Consider the following 13,166-nt stretch of genomic DNA (forward strand, 5'->3'; position numbering starts at 1 on the left):
GACCCTGGGATCATGACTTGAGCCGAAGGCAGACGCCCAACCGACTGAGCCACCCAGGCGTCCCCATTATCTGTTTTTAAAATGTGGGGGCACCTGTGTGGCTCAGATGGTTAAGCGTCTGCCTTTGGCTCAGGTCATGATCCCAGGATCCTGGGATCGAGCCCCACATCCGGCTCCCTGCTTGGTGGGGAGCCTGCTTCTCCCTCCCCCTATACTGTTCCCCCTGCTTGTGCTCTCTCGCTCTCTTTGTCAAATAAATAAATAAAATCTTAAAATAAAATAAAATGTGTTGTGATAGGGGTGCCTGGATGGTTCAGTCAGCTAAGTGTCCAGTTAAGCATCCAACTCTTGGTTTCGGCTCAGGTCATGATCTCAGGGTCCTGGGATTGAGCCCCGCGTCAGGCTCTGTGCTCAGTGTTGAGTCTGCTTGAGATTCTCTCTCTCCCTCTCCCTCTGTCCCTCCCCCCCACACACGCACAAGCTCTCTCTTTCTCCCTCAAAAATAAATTTTTAAAAAATGTTTTATGATCGGGGCGCCTGGGTGGCTCAGTCGTTAAGTGTCTGCCTTCGGCTCAGGTCATGATCCCAGGGTCCTGGGATCGAGCCCCACATCGGGCTCCCTGCTCGGTGGGAAGCCTGCTTCTCCCTCTCCCACTCCCCCTGCTTGTGTTCCCTCTCTCACTGTGTCTCTCTCTGTCAAATAAATAAACAAAATCTTTAAAAAAAAAAAATGTTTTATGATCATTTTTTTCAAATATCAGTAACTGATATTTACTGTACACTTATTATATGTCAGGCTTTTTGTGCTCTTTACACGTGTGGACACCTTTAATCCTTCTAACTACCCTATGCATGCCATGGGTAAGAATGTTATGCTGGTTTTACAGTGAGGAAACCGAGGCACAGAAAGGTGAAGTTGCTTGCCCAAGATTACACAGTAAGTGCAGAAGTAGGACTTGAACCCAAGCAGTCCATTCTGTGAGTCTAAGCTCTAACCACCAGTATACTCTCTCAAAGTTGAGTTCTCCCTATGTTATTTTGCATATACAATGGAATTTTGTAAATTCTGCTTTCATTGACCTGTGGAGAGCCATATCAGCCTAGGAAGAGGAGATGGATTTATGGGAGTTCATCATCGTTTCTGTCCTACAGACCACTCAGTACCTCAGGGATCAGCAACTTTTCCAGCCCTAATGCCACGAATGAGAATAAACAACAATGGCCTGTACCTCTTAGCTTAGAGCCTAATACGAAGCCAGGTAATCTGGCTCCAGAGCCCACACACTTATTTCTACATCAGACTTTAGGAACTGTCAAGAATCAAAACTCTCCATTCTGTTATGTGCTTCTATGCATTCTCTCATTTAATTCCCATTTTACCTCAGAGGAACTAGGGCCCAGAAAAGTTAAGAAGCTTGCTGGCTAGTAAGTGGTAGCACAGGAACTCAAATCCAGTTCTGCCGGGTCCGGAGACTATTCATCAACAGGGTTGGCTTAGTATCCCACAGAGCAAGAAGGCTCGAGATTACAGGTGGAAGGATCCTGGCATGCAGTGGTAATGAGTGTTCTCTGACAGATACTTCCCGCCTGCTGCCCCTGTCCAAAATAAGCCTTTGGAAGGGCGCCTGGGTGGCTCAGTCAGTTAAGCGTCTGCCTTCGGCTCAGGTCATGATCCGAGTGCTGGGATCGAGCCCTGCGTCAGGCTGCTGCTTGGTGGGGAGCCTGCTTCTCCCTCTGCCACTCCCCGCCTGCTTGTGCTCTCTCTGTCTCTCAAATAAATAAATAAAATCTTTAAAAATAATAATAATAAAATAAGCCCTCAGAGACACAGCACGGCCAAGCAGAGTCCATAACCTGGACTGAGGCTGTGCAGCCCCTGGAGGGGCCAGGTTCCTTGCAACACAGCCCCTGGGGCTCAGCATAGGGTGGGCCGGGGGCCCTGCTTTCCCGGGGAACCCAAGAACTTGTTGGGAAACAACAGGAATGGGCTTTCAAGGCTGTGGCCTTAACTTGGTGGTAGTCTGGCACTTGCAGAAACTCAGTTATAATTCGAGCCTTGTCATGTACTGATTGTAGAAAAGAGATCTTTATCTTAGGATGCTGACAATTAAGGAAACCCCAAAAATGTAGTTTCTCAGAAGAGCTTTTAGTGATTGACGGAGTTAGTAAACCAGCAGGCTATGTATGGAATTAGGAAATATTGTCACTGACATACTGCTTTTCATTTCCTCTCAGCCCAGCCTCCACACCTTTCTTTTTTCAGGGGCCATGAACTCCAATGCTAACTGTATCTCATGGTGATTTAGAGCTGTTTATCATCTCATTAGTCCAATCCCAGGTATTTTATTGGCAATGCTATTTTGGATGCTGGGGAGGGAGAAGAATAATGCCAGGCACATACTAGGTATTTAGTAAATATTAGTTAAATGACTATATGAATGGACAAGCTGACTGTAAAATGTTCTCCTGCCCTTCATTTGTTTCTCACCAAATGCCTGTTTTACTCCCACTGTCTAAAGGCAGTATCAAGAATCCAAAGGGTAGGGGCGCCTGCGTGGCTCAGGCGGTTAAGCGTTTGCCTTCGGCTCAGGTCATGATCCTGGGGTCCTGGGATTGAGCCCCACATCCAGCTCTCTGCTCAGCGGAGAGCCTGCTTCTCCCTCTCCCTCTGCCTGCCACTCTGCCTGCTTGTGCTCTCTCTCTCTTTCTCTGTCAAATAAATAAATAAAATCTTAAAAAAAAAAAGAATCCAAAGGGTACGCAAGACCCTAGCTGAACTTAAGGACAGTCCATGATACTGGATGATACACAGGTGTCTATGACATGTGCAGAGAGTCTGGAGTACTGTCAACGAGAAGATCTCAGCAGTTGGAAGAACACAGTAGCTCTGGTTGGGGAGCCAGGGAACACTTAGCAGTAGGTGAAATCTGAACTTGCCTTGAAGGATGAGTCAAACCGTTAGGACAAGGTGCCCGCGGAGGACGTCGCAGGCAGTGGGCTTGGCTTGGGAGAAGGCCACAGAGGCCGGAAAGCACACATTCTGAGGAGGGAGCATCAAGTGATTGACTTAGAGTAGTGCACAAAGTGCTATCTGGGCCAGTGTTAGGACTGGACCGGGAGGGTGCTGAACTCCATGGCGGAAGGAGATGTGTCAAGTCTAAGAAAAGGTCAGACAGAGTAAGAACAGGGAAAATGCCCTGTGGCTGTTATCCTGGATTCTCTTTCTTTCCCTTCCCTCCTGTTTTATGCTAAATGAGGTTACTTCACACCCCAAACCCTCCTGCATATCTTCATCAAATTGCTGCTAAGATACTGCTTTGACCATACCGTTTACACCTCTGTGGATTCATGAACCCCTATAGAATATATTTTTTAAAACTTTCTGGTTGAGGTTTCAAGGCTCTCCTGATCTGGCCCATGACAACTTCTGCAGTCTTATCCTCCAGCCCAGTTACCCAACCATCCACTGGTCAAGCCCTTCCCTGGAGCCCCTTCTTGAAGTGGTTGTCTATGCATGCCTACCATACCTGTGTGTTCCCCCTACTCCAAATACCTTTGCTGGTACAATTCCTCCAACTTGAATGTCCTCTCCCTTCATCTGTGTCCATCAGACTCTCCAGGGCCCATTTTTTAATCTCCCAAAATTTAAGCTCTTAGAAGTAGGAAACCAAGTCCCTATTTTTACACCCATCATTGCCTTATGGATGGTAAATACCAAGCAAATGGTGAGTGAATAAGTATCTCTCAGCCCTCTTTCCCTCTATTCCTAAATATAAACCAAGAGTAGCTAATATCCCCCAGGTAAAGAGGCCTTCCATTTGTATAGTGCTTTAGAGTTTCCAAAGGTTATAGCATAGCAGTCTAAAACACCCAATCTGGAACCATACTGCCCAGGTTTCAACCGTTGTTCTGCCAGTTACCAGCTATGTGACCTTGGGCAAGTTAGTTCACCTCTCAAGGCCCTTCTTGTCACATCCGTATAATAGGAAGAATAAAGGTACATACCCCATAAGAGTTTTTTAGAAGGACTAAATAAGCTATTATTTGTAAAATGCTTAGAATGGTGTCTGGCACATAGTAAACATTATATAATGCTTCTTTAGCTAAATATATACATATTACACATATATATTGATGGTATACATTATATATATATACACACACACTCAGACACATATAATAAGTACTCAGTAAAGTTTGTTACATGCACACACACCTAGGGATGCACAATTGAATGTCCACAATGACCTTGTGAGGTGAGCAGAAGTGTAAAATAAATTGCCCACACCTGGTAACTGCTAGACCCATTCTTAGAATCATGCCTTCTAACTTCTGTGCCAGTAGTCAGAAAGTAAAATGTTGGTGACTAACATAATAAAATAAAAGTAATAAATAAATAAAATATTAAAAAAAAACATTAAAAAAGTAAAATGTATAGCCTTAATACACTGATCTTCTTCAACTATGTGGACAGTTTTCAGATACATAATGGTTTCATGACACTAAATATTCAAATTTACTATAGATATTTTAATTATTTTGATTTAAAGTACAAGAGTAGTGTCAGATACATTATGTGGGTCTGTCAGTAAGGAAAAAAATATTAACAGCTTCTGTGCAAAAGTTTTTGCATAGGATTTCACAATTGCAAAGAAATCTATTTCGCTATATTCTTCTGCAGTTAAGAAAAGATGGAGTAGGAAAGATAAATTGAGTGTGTTCAATGGAGAATTATGCATGAGGTTTTAGTAGAGAAGAATTCAAATAGGAAAATATGTTATTGGAGTACATTTAAATGGATATATGCCTATCATGTCATTTGGTATGCAAATGCTTGTGTTTGCATTAAGCTGATGGAGAAGCTATTATTTTCTTTGCAGTATGTATTCAAAATTCACCTTTAAAAAAATAAAAGCTTATACTTCTTTGAAAAAGAGAAAACTGTCTGTTATTTTAAATACAAAACACATTTAACTTCTGTCAACAGCTTACGTTTTAAATAATGTAGTTTGTTCTTGCATTCATTATCTGCAATTAGAGTTCTCAAAAAGCTTTTAGTGTTTTTCTCCTCAACTTTTAAAATTCATTCATTGTCATTGTTAACATTTTAGAAAATAGTGGAAACCCTTAGTCACATTGGAAAACTGAACAAAGAAATTTCCTTCTGGAAATTACCATTGAACTGGGTAGAAAATCCTCAGCTATCGTGCTAAACCACATTATGGTGGGATATTTACACCCTTTTCTTGCTAGTGTTAGGTCAAGAATGTTTTCCTTTTAACCTAGACTAGTTTATAAGAAACCCATGTTGGCAGCCAGCTCAGTATCCTTAGTTCATAAGGCTGAGTTTGTGCAGATTACTTGCTTACACAGGTCCTCAGCATCTAAATAAAGCAAGAGTTCAAGTCTTTTCTTCAGGGTGTATTTAAAAGAAAAGAATTCTCAGATACCCAGGGCTGTCTGGGATGCCTTTTCATCTCTCTATGATGGGAGTCACATGTTCTCGTTTCTTCCTTTGGCTATTAGCAAGAAGAATATAGACAGCTGAGAGAGAGAGAGAGAGACTTATTCTTTTGTTGGGTTTTTTTCCACCCTATTTTTTTAAAGATGTAACTGGAACCAGGACCCAAATGGTATGTGGGTTTGCTTCAGGCAGGGTGTACAAACAGAGCCAAGCCTAGAAATGCAAGGTGTGTAGTAGATTCATTGACCTCATTGTTTGCCCAGCTGTAGGGTGACTCCCTTTTCATTCCCCAGCTGCCCAGCTGCTGCTTAATGCTATTTTATTTTTCTTTTGAACTGCGGTAGCCAACCAAACTTCTCCTGGACAGGTTTGATAATTACCAAAAACAGATAACTTTGCAATTACACACAGCTCAGGAAAAGCTGCCACGACTTTGCAGTTTCGCCCTTACCTTGTTCTTGTTCAGCAATGCCTTTAATGTGATTTGCTAGCTTACATTTTGAAGGAAAGACATCATCAGATTTTATGAAAATAAGTAAAGGCTCTTCATTGACCCCATGTTTTACACCTCAAATAGTCACCTTGAGAATGTGTATTAAGTTGAACCATTCTTAAGAACATGCTGACTCTCTACCTTTTGTGTAATCTACCAAAACAGCAATTTCATATGCTTCAACCTAAATAAATACATTCCAGTGATGCTTCCAGTTCCCAAACTATTTTTTTTTTTTAAAGATTTTATTTATTTATTTGACAGAGAGAGACACAGCGAGAGAGGGAACACAAGCAGGGGGAGTGGGAGAGGGAGAAGCAGGCTTCCCGCTGAGCAGAGAGCCCGATGTGGGACTCGATCCCAGGACCCTGGGATCATGACCTGAGCCGAAGGCAGACACTTAACGACTGAGCCACCCAGGCGCCCTCCCAAACTATTTTAAAACTCATCTTTTGAAATGAAAAAAATCAAGTTCCTTACTTCAAAATGTTACATTAAATCTCTTCTAAACAACTACATTTCAGTTATAAAATTGGCTCTGAATAATTTATAGATTATTTATAAATGAAATAATAAAATCCATTTTATGTGGATGAGGGTTTAACATAATTTATGGGAAAGTTCCACCACTGATGACTGGATGCTAAGTTCTGGATTGTTCCTTAATATGTCTCTTGAATTGGAGTCATACCCTACCTATGTTGTCTTTTTAAGCAGTATAATTGTGCTTAAAATAAACAAGGTTTAGAAATGGCCCAGATGTCTGACTCTGCTTATAAAAGCAGATTGAAATTATATTAGAGGGGCGCCTGGGTGGCTCAGTAGGTTAAGCGTCTGCCTTCAGCTCGGGACATGATCCGAGGGTCCTGGGATCGAGCCCCGCATTGGGCTCCCTGCTCAGCGGGAGGCCTGCTTCTCCCTCTCCCACTCCCCCTGCTTGTGATCCTGCTCTCGCTGTGTCTCTCTCTGTCAAATAAATAAATAAAATCTTTAAAAAAAAAAAGAAAGAAAATTATATTGGAAAACTGTGATTTTCAGGTAAAATCTTTTAAAATCTGTGACCATTACTCTGTATCTACGAGTACAGGGACTATATACAGATATGGTAGATACTATAAGAGTAAATATACTTATTATTTGAAAAAATGTTTATTGAAATATCCATGTTTTCTAAATGCTTTGGGAAATAACTATATAGATCAAGTTTTTTTCAGAATAGCAGAATGTTAAATTGGCAGTGTGTGTCAAAAACCTCGAAAGGTTTGTGCAGATTGTGTACCTCTGCAGTTCTCCTTCTGAAAATGTACCATAAAATTTTTTTAATTTTTTAATTAAAAAAATAATAAAAATAAAATAAAATTGTTAAAAATGTGCCACAGGAAATGTGATAATTTTGTGCATAAATATTTCTGTGACAATAATATAACCAAAATGTTTAAGGATTTAAAATTTTTTAATTAAAAAAAATTTTTTTTTTAAGATTTTATTTATTTATTTGACAGAGAGAGACACAGCGAGAGAGGGAACACAAGCAGGGGGAGTGAGAGAGGGAGAAGCAGGCTCCCGGCCGAGCAGGGAGCCTGATGCGGGGCTCGATCCCAGGACCCCGGAATCATGACCTGAGCCGAAGGCAGACGCTTAACCATCTGAGCCACCCAGGCGTCCCATAATTTTTAAAATTTTTAAATTGAGAATTCTTTATGTAAGTTTACAGCACACATGGAAAGGATACATTACAAAATTTTATTTTGTATATATTCCTAAATATATTAAAATGCACCTTATTGTAGCATTTCTAAGAGAAGAAATAAGATAGGATGTATATCAAGGGTTTCAGCACAGCTTCATTTATAAAGCAAAAAGTTGAAATATCCTAAAATGTTCAACAATAGGAAATTAGTCAAGCTATGTCCCAGTCATATAAATATTATTCAGCCCTTAAAATTTTATGCAAAAAAAAAAAAACCTCTTTAGTAAGAGCTGTACTAATTTGGAGTTTTTTAGAATTCCAAAACTGGGGTAAAGTTTATCCATGAGTAGTGGTTTATTCTGCAGATTAATAATGCAGAGATTTTAGAGAACACTTTTAAGCTTAAGGGAAATCTTCAAGTGCACTGAAAGCATGCATAAGACTCTAAATCATTTTTTCATCAAAGCCTGTCCCCTAAGTGCCTCTTCCTGGCAGGTGAATTTGCATATTTCTCTTTGCTTTACATAGAAGCAATAGTCCATAATTCATCTATTTGACTAACAGTCTGGCTCTCCCGCTGCCAGTTGGAAGGTGATATTTTTAACATATTCCTCACATAAGGGCTTCCATTCACTACAGACAGGCATCTTGTAACAATTTGGGTCACATTTTCACAGGTGATGAAAACATACCATATGTATCATGCAGAGAGCATCAGTGCAGAGAGCAAGCTGAAAGAGGCTGAGAAACAAGAAGAAAAGCAAATCGGAAGGTCTGGTGATCCAGTCTTTCATATCAGACTGGAAGAGAGACATCAGCGGCGAAGCTCTGTAAAGAAAATTGAAAAAATGAAAGAAAAAGTAAGTAAAAAACATCACAGAGCCTTTCTGTCCTCACTTCAGGTGACAATACTAAGAACACTGATGGAATAACTGATAGACGCACATTGTAAATTATTGTGAAATGACACGCATTTCCTCCCACGGGAATGAAAAACATTTAAGAAACATAAAAATCATGGACTAACAGCTGGACATTATTTAGTGTTGAATGCAAAGTACTCAATACACAGCATGGAGAACTTGAATATTCACAAAGAGGTTTCCTTGCAGTTGGGCCTGAAGCCCAAATACATTGCTGGGTACTTTTAGTTACTTAAATCAGATTCATAATGTACTTTTCTCAGAGAACTTCTAAGGTCATTGGCATATGTAGAATCCATTGTTTGAATTAGTAGAAAGTCATGTATGTTTCTCTGACTAAATGACTTTGTTGTCTTTCTCAATACCTGGATCATCTTCATTTCCAGAGACAAGCAAAGTATTCAGAAAATAAGCTAAAATCGATTAAGGCACGGAATGAGTATCTCCTAACCCTTGAAGCAACCAATGCCTCAGTTTTCAAGTATTATATTCATGATCTTTCAGATTTAATTGACGTAAGTACTTGAAATTTTTATATTTTCCATATATTTTTAAATTTTTTTAACTTTTTTGGGTTTTTTTTGTTTGTTTGTTAAAGATCTTATTTATTTCAGACAGACAGAGAGAGAGCACGAGCTGGGGAGAGGAGCAGAGAGAGAAGCAGGCTCCCAGCTGAGCAGGGAGCCCGATGCGGGGCTCGATCCCAGGACCCTGGGATCATGACCTGAGCCGAAGGCAGATGCTTAACCAACTGAGCCACCCAGGCGCCCCTAACTTATTTTTTTTTAATGATCTCTGCACCCAATGTGGGGCTCAAACTAATGACCCCAAGATCAAGAGTCACTCACTTTTCCAACTGAGCCAGCCAGGCGCCCCTATATTTTCCATATTAAGATGTAATTAGCAATAACTACATTTCATTGATTCGAAAACACCATCATTTCTCAAACCAATGTTATTTTATGTAATACTCAGAAGGAAAAACTGCTGCCAATTAAACTATACATGATACACACTATCGATTATAAGATGCATATGAAAAAGTGTGTATCCTAAAACGAATGAAAAGCAAATTATTAGGTTCTGTGAAGCTATGAGTGCCTGGGAAACTCAGCTAGGAAGGAGACCCAGTCATTTTTAAATTATGCAGCTGCACAGCCCTAACTACATTCATTGGTTCAAAGTACATTTCTTGGGCCTTACTACTGTGAGGTGCTCAGGCTGTGAGACGCAGATACAGTTCTTTTTTTTTCAGTTTGTATTTTAACGCCAGTTAGTTAACATAACAGTGTTATATGAGTTTCAGGAGTAAAATATAGTGATTCAATAGTTCTATACATCCCCCACTGCTATCACAAGTGCCCTCCTTAATCCCCATCATCTATTTCACCCATCCCCCCACCCGCAAGCATATACAGATCTTAACCTTCAGGAATGCAAAGTGGAACAGACAAATGTTAAGTAAATGACTGCAGACATGATAGCTTTGTTCCTAGTTGTGGTAAATACTGTAAGCAAAGTAGAGTGGACTTAAACCACGTTTATAAATTTATCTAACGCTGTACTTTCTCTCTGAGAATATGCTCTCAAAAGCAGTATTTGGGCTCATTTAGAATTCTCCAAGAATAGGAGCACCTGGGTGTCTCAGTCGATTAAGCGTCTGCCTTTGGCTCTAGGTCATGATCTCAGGGTCCTGGGATGGAGCCCTGTGTCAGGCTTCCTGCTTAACAGGGAGCCTGCTTCTCCCTCTGCCCCCTCCCCCTCCCCCCTAGCCCCCACTTCTGCACGCACATGTGTGCACACGTTCTCTCTCTCGCTGTTGCTCAAATAAATAAAAATCTTCAAAAAAAAAAAACAAAACTCTTCCAGTATATATGTGTACTATTAAATCCATGAGTGATTACTGCAATGACTCCCCGGCTTTAACCCTCTGATCATTCTTTCATTCAGAAAACCTCCAGCACTGTAGGAGACCGCACAGGTGAAACAGAAATCCCAGTCCAAAAATGTCCATCTCTGCAAATAAAAGAAAAAGAGCATTGTGTTGTTAGAAAAGCACAGAGAAGTGATAGAGATTCAGAGAGTTATCTGCTGGAAATTTACTCATGTGCTGCTTTGTATTGATTGAATTTAAAAGTTTTAAGATATGATAAAAATTTTTTTCCTGTGGCTCATAGTATCATAATTTAGATATACAGTAGGTTAAAGCAACTTTATTTTTGTGGTGAATGTCTCATGAATTTAGCTATATTAGAGCCACAGTTTGGGACTTTTGCAAAAGAATTGTTAAGTAAGGAAATTATTTTTTGGTTTATTAACATTCTGATGTGCCTTTTTGAGTCTAAAACTGTTTTTATCTCATACTATTATAATTTCTTTATACAGAACCCTTTAATAAATAAAACCCAGGAAAACTTTTTTCTCTTCCTTTCTTATCAGTATTTTAATCGAGTAATTAATTTTCTTTTAGCACTCTGATGAATGAAAGGAATTTTTCCTGCTAGACTGCTCAATTTTTTGAATAAAAATGAACAATTTTTATGACCCCTGTTTTCAAACTTATATTTGTAGGGATTCTGCAAAGTGTATGGAATATAGAACTAATTCTCTATAACTACTCCACTTGCTTATTTTTTGGTTTGGGGCTTATTTTTGGAGTACTTGGCTAGACCCGAGCCAGTTTAACACAAGAAAAAGTCTTCATGTATCGAAAAGTTTTTTTTTTTTTTTTTACCACCTGCAAGGTACCAAGCACTAATTTTGACAGTGGGGATCCAGCAGTGAACAAAACAAAGTTCTTGTCTTCAAGGAGATTATGTACTAGTTGAGGCGTCCGCTCATATACATATTTACATATACACACACACATTATATAGTAGTGATCATGCTATAAATAAAAGTAAAAGCACTATGGGTGTGCTTCCTTTGATGGCATTCAGGAAAAGCCTGCTGTTTGAGCAGGAAAATGAGCTAGAGAGCCACATGCCTAGATGGGGAAGGAATCCCGCGTACAGAAGGACCGGCAAGGCTCAGGGTATAGAGGCAGTGGCGTGTTTGGTAAGCTCAAGATGCTCAAAAAGTAGCAAAGCAGGAGGCCAGTATGGCCAGAGCAGAGTCAGTGAGGAGGAAGGTTCTGAAAGAGAATGTAGGCAGAAGCCACATTACTTAGGGTCTTTTGGACAGGGAAAGGGGTTTAGATTGTGTCCTAAGTGTGGTGGAAAGCCACTAGAGGATTTTACTCAAGGAAGTGACATCACGTGTTTACATTTTAGAGACTCACTCTGGCATCTGGGTGGAAAACAGACCGAGGGAGGTGATGAGAGTGAAAACAGTCTTTTCCAATTGTCCAGGCTAGAGACAGTGTTGATTTGGACTGGCGTGACAGCAAGAGACTTGTGGGAAGTGGTTGGTTGGATTCAAAATACACTGAATAGGAATTTGATATAGTAGATGAAAAGAGGGATAAACGGACTCCTCAGCTCAGGTCCTGAGTAACTAGGTTAACAGTGGTGCCTTTTACAGGGGTGGGGACCATGGGGAGATGTGGGTCAAAGGGCAGGGAGCAGTTGTTCTGTCATGTGTGGTAAGACTGAGATGCCTGTTGTGGAAAGGACAGTAGCATCCTCAATATTAATGGCACCCATAGGACAGGCTTAGCACTTCAGGAGAGTCATCTTCATTGTCATAGATATTTATTGAGCTCTTACTATGTGACAGGCAGGTGTCCAAGCGTAATCTCATGAAATCGTTGGAAACCATGTGAGGTAAACAGTATTTTCTACACTTTATAGAGCAAAGAACTGAGGCTTATGTACGCTGGATAGCTTGTCGAAGGTCACACAGCTAGTAAGTGGTAGGCTTCATACTCAGACTTCTTAACCTCCAAATCTAATTAACTCTGATGTAAATAAGTAATGGTTAAATATATCAAGTAATTTTCAATTTTAAGAAAGGGGGGACTTTTAAAAGATCAGCCTTACATTTAAAATGGGAGTAATTCTCAGGGGCGCCTGGGTGGCTCAGTTGGTTAAGCGACTGCCTTCAGCTCAGGTCATGATCCTGGAGTCCCGCATCGGGCTTCCTGCTCAGCGGGGAGTCTGCTTCTCTCTCTGACCCTCCCCCCTCTCATGCTCTCTTTCTATCTCATTCTCTCTCTCAAATAAATAAAATCTTTACAAAAATAAAAAAATAAAATGGGAGTAATTCTCAGATAATACAACTTCACTATGAATTTTAAAAGAAATGGGTTTGTTGTCATAGTCAACTGAAATTGAATCCTCAGTGAAAATTATGCATTCATTGACTCACTTTGAAGGCAGTCAGAGTGTGAATGTGTACCTTCTAAAATGGCTGCTTATTTTGTAGGAATGTAATTTGCATATATAGTGGTGATCCTAAAAACCATTAAGCTTGACCCTTTCTTGTGAAAAAGAAAGACTGATTATTGGGAGGGGAGGAGCAAGATGGCAGAGGAGTAGGAGACCTGGATTTCGTCTCCTCTCAGGAATTCAGCTGGATAGGGATCAAACCATTCTGAACACCTACAAACTCAACAGGAGATCGAAGAAAAGAAGAGCAACAACTCTCATCAGAAAA

At 40.3% G+C, this 13,166-nt stretch overlaps 1 protein-coding gene and 1 long non-coding RNA gene across 6 annotated transcripts in view; one reads left to right on the forward strand and one right to left on the reverse strand.

Moving 5' to 3' along the window:
- SRGAP1 (SLIT-ROBO Rho GTPase activating protein 1) overlaps positions 1-13,166 on the forward strand; it is a 179,038-nt gene that overhangs the window by 82,829 nt on the left and 83,043 nt on the right. For all 4 annotated transcript variants that reach the window (XM_081821991.1, XM_081821990.1, XM_031026587.2 and 1 more), the window contains exons 5-6: positions 8,325-8,507; positions 8,957-9,085. In XM_081821991.1, the coding sequence (XP_081678117.1) occupies positions 8,325-8,507; positions 8,957-9,085 (312 nt within the window). The remainder of the gene's footprint in view (positions 1-8,324; positions 8,508-8,956; positions 9,086-13,166) is intronic.
- LOC145721826 (uncharacterized) overlaps positions 8,384-13,166 on the reverse strand; it is a 37,590-nt gene continuing 32,807 nt past the window's right edge. Inside the window, exons 5-6 of one of the 2 annotated variants that reach the window (XR_014145748.1) lie at positions 10,475-10,586; positions 8,385-8,475 (exon numbers count right to left, since the gene is read on the reverse strand). This is a non-coding gene — a long non-coding RNA (uncharacterized LOC145721826). Of the gene's footprint in view, positions 8,476-10,474; positions 10,587-13,166 lie in introns of both variants that reach the window. The other variant, XR_014145749.1, reaches the window with a different exon arrangement.

Source organism: Leptonychotes weddellii, chromosome 5 (genome assembly GCF_054177405.1).
Source record: "Leptonychotes weddellii isolate Sample4059 chromosome 5, ASM5417740v2, whole genome shotgun sequence".
Classification (NCBI taxonomy): Eukaryota; Metazoa; Chordata; class Mammalia; order Carnivora; family Phocidae; genus Leptonychotes; species Leptonychotes weddellii.